Source organism: Oryctolagus cuniculus, chromosome 9, assembly GCF_964237555.1.
Source record: "Oryctolagus cuniculus chromosome 9, mOryCun1.1, whole genome shotgun sequence".
NCBI lineage: Eukaryota > Metazoa > Chordata > Mammalia > Lagomorpha > Leporidae > Oryctolagus > Oryctolagus cuniculus.
Genome location: NC_091440.1, coordinates 124213594 through 124237794, shown reverse-complemented (window position 1 = coordinate 124237794; position 24201 = coordinate 124213594). Strand labels below are relative to the sequence as shown.

The 24201-nt window shown below is 51.3% G+C and overlaps 1 protein-coding gene across 2 annotated transcripts in view; it reads left to right on the top strand.

Annotated features, from left to right (window-relative positions):
• The window catches only part of TM7SF3 (transmembrane 7 superfamily member 3), a 54753-nt gene that overhangs the window by 12413 nt on the left and 18139 nt on the right, over positions 1-24201 (top strand). Inside the window, exons 3-12 of one of the 2 annotated variants that reach the window (XM_002712696.5) lie at positions 2072-2222; positions 3133-3253; positions 4422-4593; positions 7252-7429; positions 12857-12943; positions 14327-14407; positions 15266-15418; positions 18969-19066; positions 19638-19800; positions 21408-23398. In XM_002712696.5, the coding sequence (XP_002712742.3) occupies positions 2072-2222; positions 3133-3253; positions 4422-4593; positions 7252-7429; positions 12857-12943; positions 14327-14407; positions 15266-15418; positions 18969-19066; positions 19638-19800; positions 21408-21670 (1467 nt within the window). In that variant the 3' untranslated portion in view covers positions 21671-23398. Of the gene's footprint in view, positions 1-2071; positions 2223-3132; positions 3254-4421; positions 4594-7251; positions 7430-12856; positions 12944-14326; positions 14408-15265; positions 15419-18968; positions 19067-19637; positions 19801-21407; positions 23399-24201 lie in introns of those variants that run through there. The other variant, XM_017343318.3, reaches the window with a different exon arrangement.

The window sequence follows — 24201 nt, the reverse complement described above, 5'->3', positions numbered from 1 at the left end:
TGTTGGGGGGAGGATGAGGAGTCTTCAGAAAGTTCATGGGAAATATGTATTATGAAAAAACTATATATAGGTTGCACAGTTATTTGTTCTGCAACAAACTTATCTTTTTAAGCTTTATTTTCATTTTATTTGAGAGACAGAGGGGGAGAGGGAGCGAGGCAGTGAGACAGAGACCTTCTTCCTGCTCTTCACTCCCCAGATGACTCAGCTGATGGGGCTTGGCCAGGCTGCAGTCCAGCTTGGAACTCAACCTGGGTCTCCCAAGTGGGTGACGGGGTCCCAGATACTTGAGCCGTATCACCTGCTTCCTTCCAGGGAATTTGTTAGCGGGAAGCTGAAGTTGGGAGTAGAGCTGGGCACTCTCCCATGTCGGATGCAGGTCTCCGCTGCTGCACCAAATGCCTTCCTAAGCTTATCTTTAAATTCCATTTTTCAACAGGATTTTGGGAGTGTCTTTGTATGTGCATACCTTCATGAGGGCCTCTGGACGCTGCTTAAGAACTGTGTGCTTGGTGTTCCACCTGGGTCACCTTACAGCAGCTGCGCAGGGTAGTTAAAATGCCCACTGCTGTGCTTGCGTGACAAGATGTCGGAGTAACTAGTAGTGACAGCAGAGGTCCAGGTGACTGGCATCCTGGGCTTCAGTTCCCATGCAGAAGGGGTCTCAGTTGGCCCTTAGTTTTTATCTCTTGCGTGGCCTTCAGTTACTGCTGTTCCTCCCACAGGAAGAGTGTGGCTAGAACTGTACGGGCATGGGGCCCTGGCCAGGGAGAGGAGCGCTCCTGTGCCCTGTGCCCTTGCTTTGGTGCCTGGCACTTTGGGGTTTTTGGGGTCATCCTGCGGTGTTTTGCAGCTGGCAGCTGTTTTGGTTAATATTTGGCTAGTTTTCCCTCGTGCTTGCCTAATTGAAGTCAAGCTCAGACCTTTCCTCCCCATTTCCGTAGTTTTAAGAAAAACTTGGACCCTGTTACCTTTTAGCTTAGCATTTTCTTGATAAAGCTCTCTGCAAGGGGCAAGAGGTGTCTGGCCTGGTAGTTTAGATGCCAGTGTCCCACACCCAAGTGCCTGGGTTGGAGTCCTGGCGCTGGCTCCTGACTGCAGCTTCCTGCTGCTCAGGCCCTGGGAGGCAGGGGTAAAGGCTCAGGGAGCTGGGATCCTGCCGCCCATGTGGGAGACCTGGATGGAGCTCCTGCCTCCTGGCTCTGGCTGGGGGCTGGTGTAGACATTTGGGGAGTGAACCAGTGGGTGAGAGTTCGCTGGTGTCTGCTTCTCTGCCTTTCAACTTAAAAAAAATTGATTTTTAAGGCTGTCTTAGGAGGGGGCATGAGGAAGGATTAGCGAGGGCCATGGGATGCTTTTTTGGCCGCCATCCTGATCGTGGCGATGGCTTCACAGGGGTCTCCACGCGTGAAAACCTACTGAGCAGTTACTCTATGGTAGCTGATGTCAGTTGTAACTCAGTAACTTGCACAGCCGGCACTCCTGGGGCCAGGGTTCACGGTTTTGCCTCATTAGTCTGAGAATATGACATGACGCAGTGGATCCTCGTGCAGGGGAGTGGAGGGCACCGAGAACCGACTGTGCGTGCTGCTCCTGATCGGAGGTCGTTGTCAGCGACTGTGCCTCCCCACGTCTCAGGTGCCAGGTTATGGGGGCAGAGCCCTCCTGAGTGGGACCCGCACCCTCACCAGAAGTCCCAGAGAGTGGCTTCCCCTTTGCCCAGGAGGGTGTAGCGAGGGCGTGGCTGTCTGCAGCCTGGGTGAGGAGCCGCCCCAGGCCCCGCCCAACCCTGCTGCACCCTTATCTCTGGCCTGTTGTTTGGGAGCCACCCCATCTCTGTCCCAGCAGCCCGAGCAGGCTGAGACAGAGACATGAAATAATTCTCTCTCCAGGAGTATTTGTGGAGCACACAATCTAGAGACGGAAAGAACTCCTCCGTTTCTCCAGGCAGGGCTGCGGCTCTCCCTTTCCTCTGTGAGGTTTGGAGCAGGACGTAGACCCTAGAGCAGCTCTGTCGCACATGCGCTGTGTCCGATTCCCCATCGGTGATGGCGTCTCTTTCTAATCGCAGACTTTCCTGCCCAGTTCCTCGGCCACGGGCACTGACGGAGGGCTGGCTTTCATTCTGACACCGGAGCAGAGTACGTGCTCCTGGTACCTGCAGACTGCCGCGGCGGCGCCTGTCCAGTGTGTGGCCATCCCGCTGTCCTACTCGGAAACAGGTAGCCTTCTGTCTTCGACTCCCTGTCGCTCCCTGGCGTGTGTGACGTGTTGGGGAGGGTGTATGGAAAAGGATCTTATTCGGAACATTTGTTACAACTTGTTTCCTTCTTTTTAAAACAGCTTTTCTACTCTTCCTCACTATTTGTAAAAGATTTTTAAGATTTGTTTGAGAGGCAGAGTCACAGAGAGGGAGAGACAGAGAGAAAGGTCTTCCATCCACTGGTTCACTGCCTAAATGGCTGCAGTGGCCGGAGTGCGACTGGTCTGAAGCTAGGAGCTAGGAGATTCCGCGGGTCTCCCACGCGGGTGCGGGGGTCCAAGTATTTGGGTTACCTTGCACTGCTTTCCCAGGCTGTGCACGCTGTATTGGAAGTGGAGCAGCCAGGACACGAACTGGCACCCATATGGGATAGGCTTACTATGTCATAGCGCTGGTCCCAAGATTAATTTTTTTAAACTTATTTGAGCAGCAGAGCAACAGGGAGAGGAGAGACGGAGGAGGAGATCACCTCTCTGCTGGTTTACTCCCCAAGTGGCCACAACAGGCACCTGGGCTCCATGCGGATCTCCCACGTGGGTGGCAAGAGCCCAAGCGCCTGGGCCGTCCTCTGCTGCCTTCTCAGGTGCATTTGCAGGCAGCCCTCTCAGAAGTGGAGCAGGCGGGACTTAAGCTGGCACCCCAGTAACGGGATGCTGGCGTGGCAGGATGTGGCTTACCTCATTGATGGCAATGCCGGCCCCTACTTCACCCTGTTGGAGCTTAGTACAGGAGACAGTAAGAAACCAGAAGCTCTGGAATAGCATTTACCTTCTGTATGGGAAGTCCTTGTAAGCTCAGAGTTCTGCTTTCCCGAGTGATGGGAATGTATAAGAACTCTTTGTTCATTCACTTCCCTTTTTCCTCTCCAGATCCTATCCCTGGAGGCTGTAACTTGGAGTTTGATTTAGATATCGATCCCAACATTTACGTGGAGTATGATTTCTTTGAAACCACTGTCAAATTTGCCCCAGCAAACCTCGGCTATGCACGGTACGTTTGTCTGTCTCTCATCCCCTCACATTGCTTTGGGATCATCCACAGTGTGTTCGTAAAGTCTGTGGAAATGTGTATAATGAAAAAACTGTGTGTGGGTTTCCGAACTTATGCAACAAAGTGAGCTCATCTTTTAATCTCATTTTATTTTCTGAAGTACTCTCATACACACCCAACTGTTAGGTAATTCAGCACACTCTCAAATCTAGTAAAAGCGGACAGGCTTGTGTCCTGGGGAACTGATATAATTTAAACTTCATTACCAGTTTTGACCTGTCATTTATCGGTAACAGGTTCCCCTCCATCCTGATGAACTCTTTGTTTGAAGATCCTGATCTGAGTCTCATGTGAGCTTGGACATGCCTCTTCAATTTTAAATGTTTTAAGGATTATATTACTTTAATTAAGAAACTCTGTTGCAATATGTACATTAATAGTAAAGCAAGCTGGCCTTGGAATGCCTCCTGTGTGCCAGCGGTGGTGCTGAGTGCTGTAAGTTCTTTGTCATTTAATCTCAGCAGTTGCATGAAGAGGCCGTCGTGTTTGGTGGGGTTCGAGTGACTTGCCAACATGCTCACAGCTAACAGGCAGCTGAGCTGGCATCTCACTCCAGGCCTGACTGACAGTGTAATCTGGTTATTGAATCAAGACTTTGTCCCGTTGTGCATGTGGGTCCATTTGGCCCGCCCTAAAAAGGTGGCCGAGACTGGGTGGCTTATACGCAGCAGTGGTATGTGTGCCCCACTGCCCTGGAGGTTGGTGTCTGAGATCAGGGAGCCAATGCAGATGGGCTCTGGTGAGGGCCCTCCTGGGTGCAGGCTGCTGACATCTCTGTTGCCGCCCATGCCAGGGGCCTGGTCAGCTCTTCCTGAGGTGTCTGCCAAGGGCCCTGATGCCATGCATGAGGGCTGTACGCTTATGACATTGCCACCTTCCAGAGCCTCCCACTCCCATGTTGGCGGTTAGAGTTCCAGCGTATGACCTTGGAGGGTGACACAGACATTCAGCCCCTAACAATGCATTGCTTTGTCTTCAAATTGCCTAGTGTTGCCCTGCAGAAGGGGAGCTGTGACATTGGAATTGTTCCAGAAGTTTGAACTCGGAGCTTTGGAGGCTGGGGTTGCACCACTAGGGGCTGACGTTCGGTTTTGCTGGTTTGCTGTAGGGGCGCAGCTCCTCCGTCGTGTGACGCTGGGACAGGCCGGGACTCCAGGTGGAGGCTGCAGTATGACGTCTACCAGTACTTCCTGCCCGAGAACGACCTTGCCGAGAAAGTGCTGCTCCAGCACCTGCAGAGAATGGCCGAGGTGTCGCAGGTCAAGGCCAGTGCCGTCAAGGTAGTGCCTGTCTCGTGAATTGTGGGGTCGATCGCAAAGGCTTTGGGAGCGTTGAGAGGGTGATGCCACCCGGAGCTGGTGTGTTTGCTGCTTCTTTGGGCCTTCAGGGTTTATTGCTGTTCTCCCTTATTTTCTTAGTATCTTATTACCACACTGGTGGTATTTCACAGTGATGTTGGTGGTTAAGGAGATGCATGTAAAGGGTGCCAAGTTGTAGCTGCAGTCACGCATCTGAGGGGTCCAGACAGTTCACCGGGGCAGGTATGCAGCTTGGTGATTAACAAGCTCGCTAGGACACCTGCAGCCCCCATGAGTGCCTGGGTTCAAGTCCTGGCTCCAGCTCCTGACTCCAGCTTCCTGCTAATGAAATCCCAGGGAGGCAGCAATGATGGCTGAAGTGATTGGGTTCTTGCCACCCAGCTCCTGCTATGGCCCTGGTCCAGTCTCAGCCGTTCTGGGTGTTTGGGGAGTGAACCAACAGACAGGAGCTCTCTCTGTGTCTCTCAAAAAAAAAAAAAAAAAAAAAAAAAAGAAAGAAAAATGCATATTTGAAAAACAACTATGCATTGATTTCAAAATTTCTTTGCAACAAAATCAACTTATCAACTTATCTTCTAATTCCGTTTTTCCATGTAGACATAGATGAGAGTAGGTGGTAATTTTTTGTATACTATTAAAACCATTTGATTAAAAACTTCAGAAAAGGTTACACTGTTTGTAGAAAAAAAAATAAGAAACCACTTAAGGTTATACATATTGTACATATTGGCGTTAATATCAGCATTCTAAGTTGGGGCAGGTATTTCCTCTGACTTCCGGAGTCCCTGTAAACCCTCGGTACTGTAGGTGTGCACCAGGGAGCGGCAGCCTCTGCATCAGCGGGGTGCGGAGTCCTGGTCTGCAGCCCAGAATACAGAATCAGAATCTGCATTTTAGAGGACGTCCTAGGCGATTCCCGTGTGTGGGAACACCTGAGACTCACACACGTGGATCACTGTCTCGAAGGGCAGGATTTTATCCATCTGCCTCGAAAGGAGCCCACTAGCAGCAGGACGTGCGAGGCCACCCTCCGTCTCACAGTTGATGGGTGGCATCTTTCTAGGCTGCTCCAAGGCCTCCCAGGGGACTGATGGGTCGTCAGGTTGTGCAGCAGGAAGACTGAGATTGGGCGTAGGTGCTTGTCGCTGGCGTGGTCCTTGCCTGGTCTGTTGCACAGCTGGCGCTCTTGTTGCTGATTCCCCTAGGATGTCATCGCCCCCACTGGGCATTGCTCCCCTCTGAGAGCCTTAACATGAGAAAACTCACAGTGTTGGCCGGCGCCGTGGCTCAATAGGCTAATCCTCCGCCTTGCGGCGCCGGCACACCGGGTTCTAGTCCCAGTCGGGGCGCCGGATTCTATCGCGGTTGCCCCTCTTCCAGGCCAGCTCTCTGCTATGGCCCAGGAGTGCAGTGGAGGATGGCCCAGGTCCTTGGGCCCTGCACCCGCATGGGAGACCAGGAGAAGCACCTGGCTCCTGGCTTCAGATCAGTGCGATGCGGCGGCCATTGGGGGGTGAACCAAGAGCAAAAAGGAAGACCTTTCTCTCTCTCTCTTCCTCTCTCACTGTCCACTCTGCTTGTCAAAAAAAAAAAAGAAAAAAAAAAACAGTGCTTATTCACACTCCAGGAAGCTCTGTTGACAAACTTAATCAGCTGCCTAGTTTGATATAAATTTTTGACATCTTTTTTTATTCTCATGAAGAATATAAAGACTTGCGAAATAGGTTATGTTAGGTTACTTTTTAACTTTCTCACTTTGTATTACAAAGATACTGTTTGCTAGAATATGCAAAAACGCTTGGAGGCTGGAGAGTTTGTCAGGAAGGCGCAGGGCCTGCGGGAAGGACTTGCCCTGGCCGGGCTTGGGATGACGCAACGTCAACAGCAGCAACAAAAGGGATTGTGATTGGCTGTGAGACCTGAGGAAATAGAAACGCGAGGGAGACAGAGACGGAGAGACAGAGAGTCTCCCACGCCGAGGGCAGGGACTAATGCTTTCCCAGGCATATGAGCAGGAAGCTGTATCGGAAGCTGGGTAGCTGGGACTAAAACCAGTCATTCTGATGCAGGTTGTGGATCACAAACAGCACCTTATCCTGCTGTGCCACAACACCTGCCCATTTTTAGATTGTTTAAAACATAAGAAACGGGGCTGGTGCCATGGCATGGTGGGTTGAGCCTCCACCTGTGGTGCTAGCATCCCATATGGGCTCCAGTTTGAGTCCCGGCTGCTCCACTTCCAGCTCCCTGCTAATGGCCTGGGAAAGTAGAGGAGAATGGCTCAAATGCTTGGGACCCTGCTCCCATGTGGGAGACCCAGAGGAAGCTTCTGGCTTTGGATCGGCCCAACTCTGACTGTTGTGCCCATTTGGGGAGTGAGTGAACCAATGGATGGAAGATCTCTGTCTGTCTCTGTCTCTATATCTCTGCCTTTCAAATACGTGTCTTTAAAAAAAATAAAATAAAAAAGAAAACATGTTTTACTTGTTCCTGTTTGCATTTATGCATTTCTTATATGTACTCTATTGATATTTAGCACTATACGAAAACATTGGTGGGGTTAGAATAGCTTTTAAAAAAAGAACCCAAACAGTAATCACATGTAATTTTCGGCTTCAGGTGGTCACCCTGACAGCTGACGATAAGACAGAAGTTTCCTTCTCCTCCATCCGGGGACAAGGTGTCATTTACAACGTCATCGTCCGGGACCCATTCCTCAACTCCTCCGCTGCCTACATTCCTGCCCACACGTATGCTTGCAGCTTTGAGGCTGTGGACGGTGGCTGTGCCTCTCTCGGTGAGTGGATGGATCTGAGCCTCTTGGCCATTCCCGAAGTTTGCATCCATTCAATCCTTCATTCATTCAGCAAGTGCCCAGTGAGCCTTCCCATCATCTGCTCTGAGGGGTGGGCACTGGAATATAATTGCAAAGAAAACAGCCTGAGCACTTCCGCTCCCCCCCACCCCGGGCTTTTGACTTAGTCTGGGAGTCGAGACAGACGAGATGGATTTGTAGGATACACAGTATGTGAACAAGTGAGGAGCAAGGAGGAGAGGGAGCTGTTGCAGGCTGTATTTGAGGTGGTGGGGCAGGGCGGCTGTGCTGAGCCATGACTCTAGAGGTTGACTCAGGAGCCACAGCGAGGTAGGGGACCATGTGCCCAGCACAGGAGACATCTGGGAGCCCAGCTGTGGGTATGCAAGTCTGTAGAGGTTAAAAACAAAAGGGTCCTGTTTCCACCCCCTCTTTCTCTGGCTCTCGCCCAGGGCCAGAGTGCACAGACGCTGGGCAGGTAAGTGACTTGGCGATGCAGGCAGTGCTGTATTCTCTCCAGGTCTCCTCCTTCACAGCCCCTGTGGCCCAGGGGTGCGGTGGGCCGCTGGCCTGAGGAAAACAAAGTGCTCCGAGCATGGCAGGTGTACAAGGAGTGTGCACAATTTCTGCGTGAGCTCCACCCAGATGCCGCAGCAGTGAACGTGCTGATCTGTGTGCTTCTCATTCTCTTTCTGTGTCTGCACACACAGTCCTCTCTTTGTGAGCCACTGGTGACATAAACGCCTTTTCCCTGAACCAGGAATCGGTGTTGGTAACGGCTTTGATTTGGGTTAGTTGGAGTAGTAGATTCCGATGATGAGTTTTTGGCAGGAAGACAGAGGAAGTGATGCTGTGTCCTTCTCCTGAGATGCGCGTTGTCCGTTTGTCCTCTTGCTGGTGGTGGTGACCTTGATCGTGGGTAATGGTGTCTGCCAGCTTTCCCACTGTAAAGTAACTGTATCCTCCTTTAGATGAAGTGTCTTGAGGGCCGATGCTTTGAGCAGCTGTGAAGTCCCATCCACAAGCTCTCGCCTGCCAGCTTTAGGTTCCTGTGCTGTTTGCCTGAAATACTTAACACGAGGCGGTTTTTCTAGTTCTATCATTCCTCCTGTGCTTATTAGTTGGCATTCCCTTACAAAGAACAGCTCTCCCTTGTCTTCCATTTACATACCCGTGTATGTACGCACACACACCTATAGATTCTTATCCTCTGGATTGTGATCCACACAGTTGTTATTTTCAGGTTCCCATTGTCCCAGACCTGATCATTGCATGCCTGAGGTTTCGTTTGCTTTGGTTTGGTTTTAATTTATCTAAAAGAGTTGGGGGACGGAGGGATCTTCTGTCTCTTGGTTCACTCCCCAAATGGCCACAGCAGCTGGAGCTGGGCCAAGCCAAATTTGGAACCTGGAAGTCATTCTAGGTCTGCCATGTGGGTGGCAGGGACCCAACCATTTCGCCATCATTTGCTGCCTCCAGGGGTGCCGCATTAGCAGGAAGTTGGAAATGGGAGCAGAGCCGGAATTTGAACCCAGGAACTGTGACGTGGGGTTTGGAGTCCCAAGTGGTATCCTAGTCACAGCACTAAGCACTCACTCCTCCTACCATGTTGCTCCTACCCCGCTGCCCCCCTGGAACCACCCTCGCTGGCACCAGTGGTCTCTGTGGGGCTGGATCCAGGAGTCCTTTCTCAGTCCCTTCGTTTGCTGACCTGTCCAGAATCTGACCCAGCTGACCCCTCTCTTCCCCAGTCACTGCCTCTCGCTGGCTTGGAAGCCATCCTATCCCTTTGACAGCTCTGCTCTGGTGGCTCCCTCTCAGCCTGCCTTCGGGGTCTTCGTTAGTTTCCTGGGCTCTGCACAGGGCACACCCCTCCTTCCATACATACTCTACAGTGTGAGAAGGAGAATGTACCCAGTGATTGCTGCTAAAGCACAGGGAGGAAGTCTATTCGAGGCGAGTGGTGCAGGAGGCGCAGGGACCACCGTGGTGGAATTCTGCCGTAGAGAAGGAGCACGGCTGCCCTCCCAGGGCAGCACAGCCAGGGAGGGTTTACACCAAGGAGCAGGTGGTGGGTGGTGGGTGAAGAATGACGGACAGGAGACATCGTCGGGGTCGGAGCAGCTGGCTCAGCTGACCGTACAGGGTTCTTGCTGAGGGCGGGCCAGGGTGGTCAGGCCCCGGGAAAGGTGGGGTGTGGAGGGGTGAGGATCCTATCAGATATTCGGACAGGCTGGAGAGTGCGGATCCTGATCAAATACTTAGGCACAGTGTGTTTGTGGGGGGATCTTTGCTAACGGACTTAGCAGAGTCCTTGCTGAGGCTGGATTTCTGGATTTTGGAAGGACATACCCAGGTAGGCCTAGGAGAGGGCTCAGGAGCCCACTACAGCATGATTGAGTAAGCTGCTTTGTCACCACCCCGTCTTCCATGGCCACCCACGCTCACCGTGCTTGAGAAGGGCGATGTCGGAGACCAGGCAGATGTGAGTTAGGTGTTTTCAGCGGCTAGCTGGTCTCCCATCTGGGTTCCTCCACCCCAGAGCACCCCTCCCCCTCAGGAGCCTCCTCCTTAGACTGAGGCAAGGAAGGCTCTCATCCCATTGTTCTGCCTGCCCAAAGGTGAAACCTCTTGGTGACGTTGGTCCCATTTTCCTCCTTCCTGCCTGCCTGCCTTCCTTCCTTCTTTCTTCCTTTCCTCCTTTCCTCCTTCTTTCCTTCCAGGGAGATCTTGCATCTGCTGGTTCCCTCCCTAAATAGTTGCAACAGCTGGTGCTGGGCCAGGCCAAAGCCAGGAGTCTGGAACTCCACCATCATCTCCCATGTGGGTACAGGGGCCCAAACACTAGGCCATCCTCCACTGCTTTCCCAGGGTGAGCGTTTGCAGGGAGCTGGGTCTGAAATGCAGCAGCCAGGACCAGAACTGGCAACTAAATGGGGTGGGAAGGGTCCACCCATAAGGTGTGTGGTTGAAATCCATGGCCTGTGCTGCTGTGATGGTCAGAAATGCTGGAAACCTTGACTCTCTCCCATCCTGTTCCACGTCGTCCTTCATCTTGCCTGCCCCCAAATTGTCTGCCTTTATTCTCACGTCATCTCTGCCCTCTATAAGAGAAACCTTTCCTCCGTTTTTTTTTTTTTTTTTTTTTTTGACAGGCAGAGTGGACAGTGAGAGAGAGAGAGACAGAGAGAAAGGTCTTCCCTTGCCGTTGATTCACCCTCCAATGGCCGCCGCGGCTGGCGCACTGCGGCCGGCGCACCGTGCTGATCCAATGGCAGGAGCCAGGAGCCAGGTGCTTTTCCTGGTCTTCCATGGGGTGCAGGGCCCAAGGACCTGGGCCATCCTCCACTGCACTCCCTGGCCACAGCAGAGAGCTGGCCTGGAAGAGGGGCAACCGGGACAGAATCCGGCGCCCCAACCGGGACTAGAACCCGGTGTGCCGGCGCCGCTAGGTGGAGGATTAGTCTAGTGAGCCGCGGCGCCGGCCTCCTCTGTTTTTTTTTAAAGATTTATTTATTTGAAAGACAGAGATACAGAGAGAAGGAGAGACAGAGAGAGAGGTCTTCCATCCACTGGTTCTCTCTGCAGATGGCCACAATGGCTGGAGTTTCACCAATTTGAAGGCAGGAGCCAGGAGCTTCTGCCGGGTCTCCCACGTGGGTGCAGGGGCCCAAGCACTTGGGCCATCTTCCAGTGCTTTCCCAGGACAGAGAGCTGGATCAGAAGAGGAGCAGCCGGCGCTAGAACTGGCACCCGTAAGGGATGTCGACGCCACAGGCAGAAGCTTAACCTACTATGCTGTGGCACCTGTACAGCCACCCTCTGATTTTGCTTATGTATTTCTTTGCCTGTGACAGGGGAGCCTGTTAAGTTTCTGATGCAGTCAAGAGTATCTAACTGAATCTGCCAGTTTCTATTGGATTGGAAGACCTTGCTACCTTGGTGATAGTCCTGGCTGGAACCTCCTGCCAGATTTTCACTTGAAAAAATTACGCCTGCCAACTCCATGTTTGGTGTGATAATTAAATCCTTGAACCATAATCAACCACAGGTTCTGGCCAAACAGAAAGGAGGTTGATGGAACATAAAAACCAATTTCCAGGATGAGAAAGAGAGAAAGAAGGAGAGAGAGAAAGAGTGAGAAAGAGAGAAAGAGAAACAGAGAAAGAGAGAAAGAGAGAGAGAAGGAAAGAAAGACCACAAGGATTGGCCTCGTGGCTCAGCAGGTTAAGCCACCACTTGGGATGCTGGCGTTCCCACGTGAAGCACGTTGCAAATAACGGCTGCGCTGCCTCTGATGCAGCTCCCTGCCAATGCACCTGGGCAGCAGCGAATGCTGGCTGAGTGCCGAGTCCCTGCCACCTGTGTGGGAGCCCTGGGTGAAGTTCTGGTTTCTCCCTGCCCTGTCTCTGGCTGTTGCAGCCATTTGGAGAGTGAACCTGTGGATGGAAGACTTCTGTGTCCCTCTGCTCTGAAGTAAGTAAGTTAGATATTAAAATAACAGCAGTATAATTAACACATTTTTCAGTTAGAAGTATTTAAGATCATTCATTAATGTCATCAAATTAATAGCATGAGCTTATACAAAAGCATATTTCAAAAAGGTTGTTGAACAGTGGGATTAAATGATGACTTAGTTTTGGTTCAAAAAATGTCCAAGTCAGAAAAATATGAGAGTCTGACAGAAGTTCATGGAAAATGCATTTTATTTAAAAAAAAAAACTGTGTGGATTTCATATTTTTTGTACCAGAATTTTTCATCCCACTTTGCACGATCGTTTTGAAATCCCCTCATGTTTCCTGAATCGTCTGTCATTTTGCAGCTTGTGCAAATCAAGTTTTAGACGAGGCCTGCTACTGTGTTCGGCTGATGTGTGTCTTCAGTCCCCCTCCCCCGCCTTGCTCCTCCGTCCCTGGTTCTTGAAGCAGTGCCATCTCTGCTCCTCCATCCCCGCCGGGCCCTGAGCCTCCCTCACAGGCCCTGAGCCTCCCTCACAGGCCCTGAGCCTCCCTCACGGGTCCCGGGCCTCCCTCATGGGCCCTGGGCCTCCCTCACGGGTCCTGGGCCTCCCTCACGGGTCCGAGCCTCCCTCACGGGCCCTGAGCCTCCCTCACGGGTCCGGGCCACCCTCACGGGTCCCGGGCCTCCCTCACAGGTGTGCTCCCCTTTCCCTGCCGGGAGCATGCCTTCTCTTTTTTTTTTCTCTGTGTTGCAGCAGTAGCCACCCAAGTCCATTGCCTACAAAGATCCATTTGGGCAGCGAGGGTATTTTAAGATGAATTTATAATGCACATGTATGAAATAAATCACTGTGAATCCAGTTCCCTTTTTTTCCACGAAGCTGTGTTCTCTGAATGAAATACGAGCGTCACAGGGGGCGTGATGTCCATTGCGTTGTTGTTTTCCAGGAAGAGTCTCCACTAAAGTGTTCTTCACTCTCTTCGCCCTGCTCGGTCTCTTCATCTGCTTCTTCGGACACAGATTCTGGAAAACAGGTAATACAGCCGGTGCTGCTGTTACTCACGTGTCGGTGGTCTTCGCCTTTAAATGCTGCTGGGGAGTTGGTCATCTGGGAGGGCTGTGACCACTTATTTTACTGGTGATTCTACTGAATCTAAAATACAAAGACATTACCAGGTCTGTTGAACCATCGCTAGATGTCTCATTTTAATTGTAATTGTAATCTTTTCCTTAAAGAGGGGAGAATAAAAAGTAGTCTATGCAGTGAACATCTTCCGTGGCCAGATCTGCTAGTGGACTAAAGAGAGCTGAGATTAGAAGTTGGGATGTCTGCAGGAAAACACTTTGGGGTTTTGGTGTTGGTGATGGACCTGATGTCAGGTGCATCTGGCTGTGGGGCTGCAATGAGGTGGACAAATTTGCTTCATCCTGGGAAGCTCAGTGGCCCAAGGGGATGCAGAATCCCTACCCGTGAGACACTGGCAGAGTGGATATAAATCCGCTCACTGAATTGGTTTGACTTCTTTAGGCTACCTCTTATAAAGCACCTTACACTTGCCCTAATAAATTGTTAAAATAGCAACTCCTTCCCCTGCCTTATTTCAGTTTTCCCTACTAATTGTGCAGAGAGTAGTGTGAAGAAGCAGTCCCCGGAAGTCAAGGGTGATTCTGTAACAGACAAGTTCATTGCTAAGCTCTGGACATGGTCCCAAAGATACTGCCAGGTCCAAGCGTGTTTTCATATTGATGCATGTAATTACGTAAGCGTTAAAGCTCAGATGCAGTGCGCAGATCTCCAGTGGCAACTGAGAAGAATTTAAGAACATAGGTAGAGCTGCCTCCGCCAGAGTCAGGATCAGGCTGATTAGTTGGAAGTGAAGTTTCCAGAAGTTTTCTTAGGTCTTCGTTACCAAGTACTTCAACAGGTGAAGGTGGTAACTGCTCATTCCAGGAGGGGATGAATTGAAGGAAGATCAGAAAGTCACACTGTAGTGTGGAATACTTCCTTCTATTTCTTTTACCTTTCACATTTTATTTTTGCTTATGTAGGCACTAAAGTTTAGTGTGTAGTTTCAAAAGGTCAGGCACGAGTGATAAAAGTACTATTCTTGTTTTAAGAAGAAAATACAAATGTATTAAAATGAGCTCTGAAATTATCAATTAAGAGTTTAATCATTGAAGCTGACCTCCATAACAAGAAATTGTATATTGTGGCTACTACTTTAGTATTGTGTCCACTTACTAATAATGACTCCCAATGACTTCGGAATTTCTCCTGCCTTTTTGAGAATTGTTTTTCTTTTCCAGATGCCATAATGTGTAAAATTTGGAGCTTCAGCATATCATGTAATCAAAAACCTAAATTGCATTATACAAAGAGCCTCACCATTGTTGCTTTGCTCTGTTCCTGTCCCTAGAATTATTCTTCATAGGTTTTATCTTCATGGGCTTCTTCTTCTACATCCTGGTTGCCAGGCTGACGCCCCTGAAATACGATGGTGAGTGGAGAGTAGAGTCGCTGGGCATGCAGAGGGAGGGTGCTGTAGTTCACTGCCGTGTCCTCTACAGTGTGACCCTGTGGTGTGTTTAAAACACTGGGCCCTGGTGCTCCGAACATCTTTTATTTTTCAATTTGTATTTATTTGGAAGGGAGAGAGAGAGTGTGTGTGCACACAACGGAGAGAACTCCCATCTGCTGGTTGACTCTCCAGATGCCTGCCACGCCAAGGCTGGGCTGGGGCTGGGGCTGGGGCTGGGAGGCAGGAGTGCAGGGACCCAAGCATGTAAGCCATGTCCTGCTGCCTCCCAGCGTGTGTGCTGGCAGCAAGCTGGGGCCAGGCACTCTGACACGGCAGCCTGGCGTCTCAACCACTAAGCCAAATGCCTGCCCCGAACCTGCATTAACTTTGCATTCAGACCGTCTCATCTGGGTTTTGACTCAGTGTGGTGAAGTCCTTTGTACTTAGTGAAGATAGGACCATTTTGATTATAAACTTGTGTTCCAGTTACGGTATATAGTGAAGACCTAAAATATATAATGAAAATACTTAGGTTTCCTTTAGTTTGAAATAAATACACCCCCATCCCCCCAACACCTCCACACATCCTGTTCAACAGATGCTGGTAGTCACCTTTTCTGCCTCAGTTCCACTTTATTGACAAAGCACACCTGTCACCAGACCTGTGGAGTGCAGCTCCTGGCTAGCTTCCAGGACCCCTGAAGCGGGAGGTGCCACGCAGGGTTCAGGACACCACTGGCCATGGGGGGCGCTCAGGCTGGCCCTGGGAGCAGCCTTGTGTGTACACGAGGTGGATGAGTGCTGGAAGCTCATGGTGCATCTTCTCCCTTTGTCCAGTGCGTCTGATTCTGACCGCCGTGGCCGGCAGCATCGGGGGCCTCGTCCTGGCGGTGGTGTGGTGGCGATTCGGAGTCCTCCCGCTCTGCATGCTGTGTGTGGGGCTGGCCCTGGGCTCGCTCGTGGCCTCCGTGGTCCTCTTCACTCCACTTGGTAGGAGACGTGCGGCGGGGAGAGTGGGTTCAGCGGACTCCAGTGCTGCCTGGGGAGGGGTTTGGCCCTGGGCTGTTGTCACTAGCGCCGCCTTTGCTTATAGAGCTCCTGAAAACACAGTGGTGCTGTGGCACTTGATTAATTTTCATTTTTACAAAGATTTACTTATTTGAAAGGAAGAGCAGCAGGAGACACACACACGCAGATCTTGTGTTTGCTGTTAACTCCCCGAAATGACCACAACAGCCAGGCCTGGGCCAGGCGGAATCCCAGGAGCCAGGAGCTCCATCCAGGGCTCCTGTGTAACTGGCAGGGGCCCAAGTACTCGGGGCATCTGTTGGTGGTTTTGCAGGAGCCTTAGCAGGGAACTGGATGGGAAGTGGAGCAGCCATATGGATGTCACTGCTGTAGGCAGTAGGTTAAACGGCTGTGCCACAGCAGCAGCCCCACTTGATTTTTTTTTTTAAAAACCTCCATTTTATTTAAAAACCCAAGAGAAAGAGAGAGAAACGTCGCCAATCCAGTGTCTTCTCCGCCCCTTCCCCCTCTCCCCCCCAACCCCAGGCTGCAAAAGACAGGGCTGGACCAAGCTGAAGGCAGGAGCCTGGAACGCAGGTGCCCGAGCAGGAACCTGAGCGCCTGTGCCGTCAGTGCTGCTCAGTGAGCTAATTCTGTGGTGCTTGATGCCCCTCCCGCTCTGTTCACCTCAGAGGGTGGAGGCGTGTTGGGGGGGGGGGGCTCTTGTAAAAAGTTCATGGAAAATGCACGCCATGACAATACCTTACATGGGTTTCAAGCTTTTTTGCACCAAAATCATCTCACTTTTTAATGCCATTTTCCACCATGAGTTATAATCTCTAGTAGTCCATGTACTTTTTCAAAAGAGATTATCTGAGAGGGCAAGAGATTCTGTCGGCTGGTTCACTCCCCAAAGGCCTGCAGTGGTTGAAATGGGGCCTGGGTGGGGGCCAAAGCTGAGAGCTGGGAACTCAATCCAGGTCTCCCACGTGGGTCACAGGAACCCAGTTACCTGAGCCACCACTGCTGCTTACTGGGCTGACATTGGCAGGAAACAGGGGTCGGGAGCCAGAGGCGGGTATTGAACCCAGGTACTCCAATAAGCTATTCCAGCATCTTAACCAATGTCTTAACCCCTGGGCTAAATGCCTGCCCCATTCCTGTGCTCTTGATAGCAGCGTGAGCATAAATGGTGAAGCCAGGAGGGAGCCTGTGTGTGCTTTCAGGCTCTGTTCCCAGCTTATAACCTGGGACAAGGTCCCGACGCTTGGATTCCTCATCTGTGTAACTGTCTCGTGCAGTAGAGGTGGACAGCCAGCAATGTCAACAGGAGATCCCTTAATTTTCATCTTGATAGCAATAGCCTAGTACAGGCATCTCTAAATCCTGTGACAAACTGCTTCTGTTAGTAAAAGTAGTTTCAGCATAGGCCGTGTGCATGTGTTTACTTCTGTCTCCTGGCTCAAGGACAGTTAGGGTGGATATATCCTTACTGCTAGTGGGTGCGAACCCCTGTTTTCTTTTTTAAGAGTGATTGATTTATTTAAAAGGGGGGGGGTGGACAGAGAGCTCTTCCATTCACTGGTTCACTCCTCAGATAGTTGCGACTACCAGGGCTGAGACAGGCCCAAGCCATGAGCTTGGAACTTCATCTGGGCAGGTCTCCTACGAGGGTAGCAGGGGCCCAGACACTTGGGCCATCCTCTGCTGATTTTCGTAAGCCATTTAGCAGGGAGCTGGATCGGAAGTGGAGCAGCTGGGACACGAACTGGTGCTTGTGTGGGATTCTGGCGTTGCATGTAGCAGCTTAACCTAGGCCAGAAAGTCAGCCCTGCAAACCCATATTTTTAAGCAGTAAAATTTGAAAACTAGCTGCAATCTCAGATACTGTTTTCTTTAAGATTTATATGTTTTTATTTATTTGAAAGGTAGAGTGAGAGAAAAAGACAATCTTCCCATCCTCTGGTTTTCTCTCCAAATGGCCACAACAGCCAAGGCTGGGCCAGGCTGTAGCCAGGAGCCAGGAACTCTGTCTGGGTCTCCTGTGTGAGTAGTTGGGGTCCCAACTAGTTGGGCCATCTTCTGCTGCTTTCCAAGGCACATTACTGGGAAGTTGGACTGGAAGCCGAGCATCCGGGACCTGAACTGGCCTCCAGGATGGGATGCCAGTGTCGGAAGCGGTGGCCTTACCTCCTGTGCTGCAGCGCTGGCCGCCAGCCTCTTAGATCTCAGGTGTGACGGTCTTCACCTCATGTGGCTATCAGGGTGTGTGTTCTGAAAAAGTCCATTCATGTGCCCGCATCCTTCCCCTCTGTTCAGTCCCAGGGTATCTTGACGGTAGGAAGCAGCCATGGGTGCTTGGTGACGGTTAGTGGAGTTCAGCAGAAGATGTGACACCCCGGTCACCTCACTGCAGCACTTCCCACTTGGCTTTCAGAGGAGGTGGGGTCCCAAGGTCAGACCAGTTACCCATGGACTCCTGCTTTGTCCAGGATGTGTGGGTCCTGAGAAATGGGCCATCTACAGGGTCCATCTGTAGGGTGCCAGGGACAGTATTGACAGTGGGCTCGTGTTCTTTTCAAACTCAAGGAGTTCTCATACTTGGGTCCTGCATCACCCTAAGGGTTGCTGCCTCTTGGCATCCTTCATCCCACAAGGGTTGGATGGGAGCAAGCAGGTGCTGAGCTCCTGTCTTCCCTTAGTCATGAAGGAAGCACACTTTGCAGTGGGTAGTGGCTGCGCAGGACCTGCCTCCGTGGTGGGAATCTGTGCAGGGGGAACTGAGCCGCAGCTTGGGATGCTGGCATCTCTTGGTGAAGTGCTAGTTCAAGTCCCAGCTGCTCTGCTTGTGATCCAGCTTCCTGCTTATGTGCCTAGGAAGGCAGGGCATGATGGCCTAAGAGCTTGGATCCCTGCCAGTCGTGTGGGAGACCCGAATGGAGTTCCTAGCTCCAGGCTTTGGCCTGGGCCAGACCCAGCTGTTGTGGCCATTTGAGGAATAAACCCCTCTCCTTCCCTCTCCCTCTCATTCTGTCTTTTGCATAAATAAATCAGTAAATCTTAAAGAAGTCTGTGGAGTAGATTTTGTTGTTTGTCTCAGTTGGTAGCTCTGAATGCCTTTTACTTGTATCTTTTAATTCTGCAGAACAAAGTCATGGGTGCATTAAGAATTTAGAGCTAGAGGCACTGAGTTCGAGCTGGGAATTGCTAAAATTCAGCGTTCTCCTCTTGTGAGTTAAGAACCTCGGGCCTGGGCTCACAGAACGAGGGGGCAGAAGAGCCTGGAGTTCTGTGGCCTCTTCTGGATCATTCTGATGTGTGTGCAGGCCCCCCTTCCCCCAACTGGCACACCCTCTTTAAAGGGAGTACATTGATAGTGAAATGAGGAAAATCAGAACTCCCCCCTAGCTGCCAGCAAACCCCCGGCTTGTTACCTTAAACTTCCAGTGTGTGTCTGTGTCCAGATACTGGGGAAATGAAATAGAACTTGGTGATCCTGTCACTGACTCTTGATTTCTGTCTGCTTTCTCAGGAAACCTCCAGGTGTTTCGCAATGATGGCGTGTTCTGGGTGACTTTCTCCTGCGTGGCTGTGCTAGTTCCCGCCGTCTTCGTAGGCTGCCAGAGGATAGTAAGTGCTTCATCAGAGGCGAGCTTTGGCCACTTGTCCTGCACCTGCGGCTGATCGCCTGTGCGTCAGGTGGCTATCTGGCTTGTCAGGAGACACGGTGCCACGTTCTGTGTCGGATGACTGCTAAACAGCATGTTTGTGGTACAAGCAAAGGAAGCTGCTTTTCTGGTTTATGAGACGTTTTTTGTTTTTTACCAAATGGAGCGTCATGGCTTGTACACTGTTAACGTGGAGGGCAGACCAGATCCAGCAGAGAGCTGGATCGGAAGTGGAGCAGCCAGGAACTTGAACTGTCACCCGTATGGGAAGGCAGCACTGCAGGCAGATGCTTTACTACTGTACCACAGTGCTGGCCCTGAGCCAGGGTATTCTGGGGTCCCACCCAAGTGTCTTGACCGCTACACCAAAAGGTGGCTCCTAGATTGTTTCAAGAACGCACCGTGAACTCGGAGGTTGCATTCAGTTATCTTTCGGGGTAGCCTTTGGTCCCCCGTCACGAGCTGTGAGGGAGGTGTAGTGACTCCGGTGGCGGAGTTGGCAGCGTGGTGCCTAACGCTTCCCTCCTCCGCAGCTGAACATCCTGGCCTGTGGAGTCCTTGGCTCCTACTCGGTGGTGCTGGCCGTCGACAGCTACTCGTACACGAGCCTTTCCCACATCACTTTGAATGTTCTCCGGAGAGCGCTCAGCCCGGGTTTCCGCAGAGCTTTCACAAGTGTGCCTTTGCAGACCACTGGTAAGGGCCTTTGTTTTTAAATAGATATGTATTTATTTATTTTCATTTGAAAGGCAGAGTCCCAGAGACAGAGAGATCTTCTATCTGTTGGCTCACTCCCTAAATGGCCATGATGGTCAGAGCTGGGCCAGGCCGGAGCCAGGAGCTCCATCCAGTCTCCCACATGGATGCAGGGATACGAGCCCTTGGACCATCCTCCCCGGCTTTCCCAGGCGCAGTAGCAGGGAACTGGATGGGAGCTGAGCAGCTGGGACTCAAACTGGCGATTCGACGGGAGATGTGGTTTCTCAGGCAGCGGCTTAACTGCTGTGCCTCCGTGCCAGCCCAGTAAGATTCTTAAGCCCAAACGATTCGAACTCAAGGGAAGATTCTTAAGCCCCAAAGCTGGAGTAATGGTCAGATAGGAGTACTGCCCGCTTGGTGTAGCGAGCACCCTGCAAGTAGATTAAAAGAGTCAGCCGGGGTAAAAAGAGGAAACCCACCGTGCAAAGGCCCTGGGTGCCTTCTGCTGATGGCTTAGGGTTACGGGAGTGAAGAATCTAAGTTTCTTAGGTGCTTAAAGGTCATCTAAAAATCTAGATGACCTTGACTATGACATTTCTAAGCCAGGATTCTCAGCAGTAGCCGGTCAGTTCTCTGTGCAGTGGAGAATGTTAGTGGTTCACACTGTGTTTCTCTACTGGTGGTTTATGGGATGTGCAGTGTGGGGCGAGGGTGAGGGTGGCGACCGGGTTGAATTTTGTTGTTACTCCCTCGTTTCCCTTGCCTTAATGAGGCATGCACTTTGCCAGTTGAGAGTGGAGGTGGTTTTCAGTTAGTGTATTGTTTTTTCCTTTGTGTATGATTCTGTTTTAAATTTTCTGTGAACCTTTTGAAGGGAAAAATGACTGCCACATTCCGTGTCTGCAGAGTTTGAAAGATGCGTTGGTTTCAGAAACTTTAAGATACGGAGGGTGGAAGCAGGCACCTCGGAACTGAGGCCCTGTACCACACGGACACCCGGGGTCGCTGAGACTGGGCTGGGCACGTCTTGGCCCTGCTGTCCAGAGCTCTGTGTGTGGAGAAGAGAGTGGTGCTAGAGACTTGAAATCCACGAGGTGCCTGCCAGTGTTTGACCCTGCCTTTTCCCCAGAGCTGGGCAGGATTTGCTGCGTGTGGTCATGGGTGTCTGTGTCCGCTCTGGGTGGGTGAGGCGCGCCCCACGGACAGGGATGTGGGCCGGGTGAGGTGATGCTGTCTGGTGTGCTCCCCACAGTGCATTTACGAAGTCTGGGCAAAGCAGCCCCTCCTGCTACAGTCCCCGTCTGCAAAACCACTCCACACACCGTGCCCGTGGGAACCGGCCACGAAAGCCAAGGAGCCATACGCAGGGTGTTTTTACAGCGTCTCTGGGCTTTCTGATGCCCACGACAGAAAACGGCTCATTTCAAAAATGAGTGTGGTGACTCTCTGGTTCCTCCTTGGTTTGTAGGAAAGGACATACGCGTTTGTACTGACTCACCCTGAAGTCTGATGGTGGAAGACAGTGTATGCCATGCAGAGTGTGTCGCTCTCTGTTAGGTTTCAAAAGACAGTGGTTCACACTGTGCTTCTCCACTGTTTTTTAGATTTTATCGTCCTGGCAGTGTGGGGGATGCTGGCCGTAAGTGGCATCACGTTACAGATCCGAAGAGAGCGAGGGCGGCCGTTTTTCCCTCCGCACCCGTACAAGTTATGGAAGCAGGAGAGAGAGCGCAGGGTGACGAACGTCCTGGACCCCAGCTACCACATCCCTCCGCTGAGAGAGAGGCTCTCCAGCCGCTTAGCACAGATCAAAGAGCTCTTCCGGAAGGAACAGCCCGCTGGGGAGCGAACACCACTGCTTCTGTAAAGCCCTGGAGGCCGGGCCAGGGAGCCGCGCGCTGGTCCCCAGGCCTGGCCGGGTCAGCTGTCACCGGCGTGCAGCTAGTGGGTGACCGCGGGGTAAGTGTGTTCTAGATAGTTAGGGTGTCCCCAAGCGGGAGAGTGAGGAAGGTCGCCCAGAAGTTGGTGGGGGAGAGGCGTTCCTTTATTTCTAAATATGGGAGAAATTACCTTTTTGTTTGCAAATGTATTAGCAATGCGTTCCACTAAATAGATACACTAAAAGAAAACTACAAAATGAACTGGAAAAACACTGACTGTTTGCAGAGTCGTCCCCCCCCCCCCCCCCCCCCCCCGGGTGATTCTTTTTGTAACTCCTTGGACAGTTCTCGCGCCTGAGTCTGTCTGAGCTTGAGGGGTGTTGGAGCTGAACGTTAGGCTGGGTCTGCATCGGCCGCCCTGCCTGGAGCTGCAGGGGTCTGCTACAGGGCCTTGGACATCAGGGGACGACAAGAGCGGTAACTCCTTTCTTTCCACGGCAACCTGATTTCTGAGTTGCATGTCTTTGTTCCTATCCTACCTTATGGAAAAGGTACCTTTTGTGTGTTTCCTAGTATTTTTATTGCAACTTTTTAAATTGTGAAATGCACGTGGAACTTAGCACCTGACTCATTTCTAAGTGTACGGTTCAGTACGTCCCCTTTGTTGTTGCCTTTTACTGCTGAAAATGATCGTGGAAATAGATCAGTGATTGCATTTGTTTGAAAATGGGCTGGCTGATGTTGGTGAGAGAAGCCTTCTGTGGAGGATTTATCTGTATTCTAAATAAGGGCTTCTGCGATTTTGTTGTTGGTTTTCCCCCTCTCGAGCCCTTTTGCGATGGTGTTGACAGGTGATCTTTACCTTGAACTGTATGCAAGGACATCCAGGTGACGTTCCTTCTTCACCGGTAGCGCCTCTAACAAGGAAGCCGTGGGAAGGTTGCCTTTGTAGTTCTTTGTGCTGGGCTGGCTGTGTTAGCACTGGTGGGAGATGGAGTTTGTCATCACCAAGTTTCTGGGTGAAGCCTTTAGGCCGTCTGTGTTTCTCGGTGACGGCCTGAGAGGCAGGAAGGATTCTGCCTGTGGGGCTGCACTCGGTCGGCACCTTGGGTTCTGCAAGGAGAGGCCCCTGTTCACACCCCAAGGAAGCCCCTGGGCTCCATCCTGCTTCCGAGGGCGGGGCCCTCCCTCCCAGCCGGCAGAGCGCTGGGTTGTTGTGAGCTGCGTTAAGCTTGCGGGAGCTGAGGTGCTTGATGGTTGTGCCATACGCATCGGTGAGCAAACTGCTGCTTCTAAGAGTGTCTTCAGAGTACAAGCGACTTTGGAAGGTAATAGAAAAATTGTTAAGCTTTTGCTTTTTAAAGCATTTTGGGAAGGAAAAAACAAAATTTGAAGACCAGAAAATGAGCACCTTTTGCTGTTGAAAACCAGTACGACTGAGTTATCCTGTAATTCTTACCGTCTGCATCTTGACTGACGTTTAGACTTGATGAGAAATTGCTTTTGCATGATCGTAGGGACTCCGGCTTCGATGTTTGTTCATTCCAACAAAGTGCCCTGGGATGTTTGTGAGTTGTCTGCGACACTGTCAGAACATACTGCTACTGAGGACATGCGTTCCTGGGGAGGACTCACATTGTTCCAGAAATTTCCAGATAATTTGTAATAAAAAGCAGTTTATATAATTTTATAATAAATTCCTATTTTGAAAAATGCTACAGTGTCTCATGATATTTTTATAATTTTTAAAGCTGGTTATATTTGTACCGCAGCAGCAAGATAGAGAGTTCGTAGCTATAAACACAGAATTAAGTGAAGAGTTCTTTATTTGTAAAAATCCGTTTATGGATAACTGAAACACAAGGAAAGCAAGGGGCTCCGGGTCGGTGGGCTGGCGTTTGTCTTCCCGGTTGGAAGGAGGCGGAGCCTTTCTGGTGGATGAGAGTGTGTCGGTGCCCAGCACCTCAGGCGCACCATACTGAAGAGAGGTCGATTATGCTTGGATGTTTTCAAAAAGCTCTGATTAGCCCGCTGATCCACCTCTTGAACAGGTGGCTCCCTGGACACCCTGTACCAGCTTGCCAAACCGCGCCGGCTGCTAAGGTGCGGATACTGGTTTGGGTGCCCCCGAAGACCCAGGTGTTGGAACGCACAGTCTGCCGTTAATGGTTTCGTGTTAATGATGCATGGCAGGGACTCAATCCCATTCCGGTGTCTGAAGCGGGGTCCCCGGGAAGTGCTTAGATGCACTGGGTCGTGCGGGCAGTGAATCTTTGTAGCTCTGGAAGGAGAGACCTCGGGGATGTCTACGAGTGTGCTCCCTGCCACTGCTCCCTGGCTTGCCCTGTGATCTTTGCTCTGCTTTGCACAACCCTCATCACATGCCAGACCCATGTGGCTGCCAGTCTTGGACTGGGAACTTGCAAAACCGTGAGCCACAATCGATCGATCTTAAGTAGCCTGTGCCAGATACTTAGTTGGTGTCAAATAAAACTCATATTCAAGGTAATTCCTACCA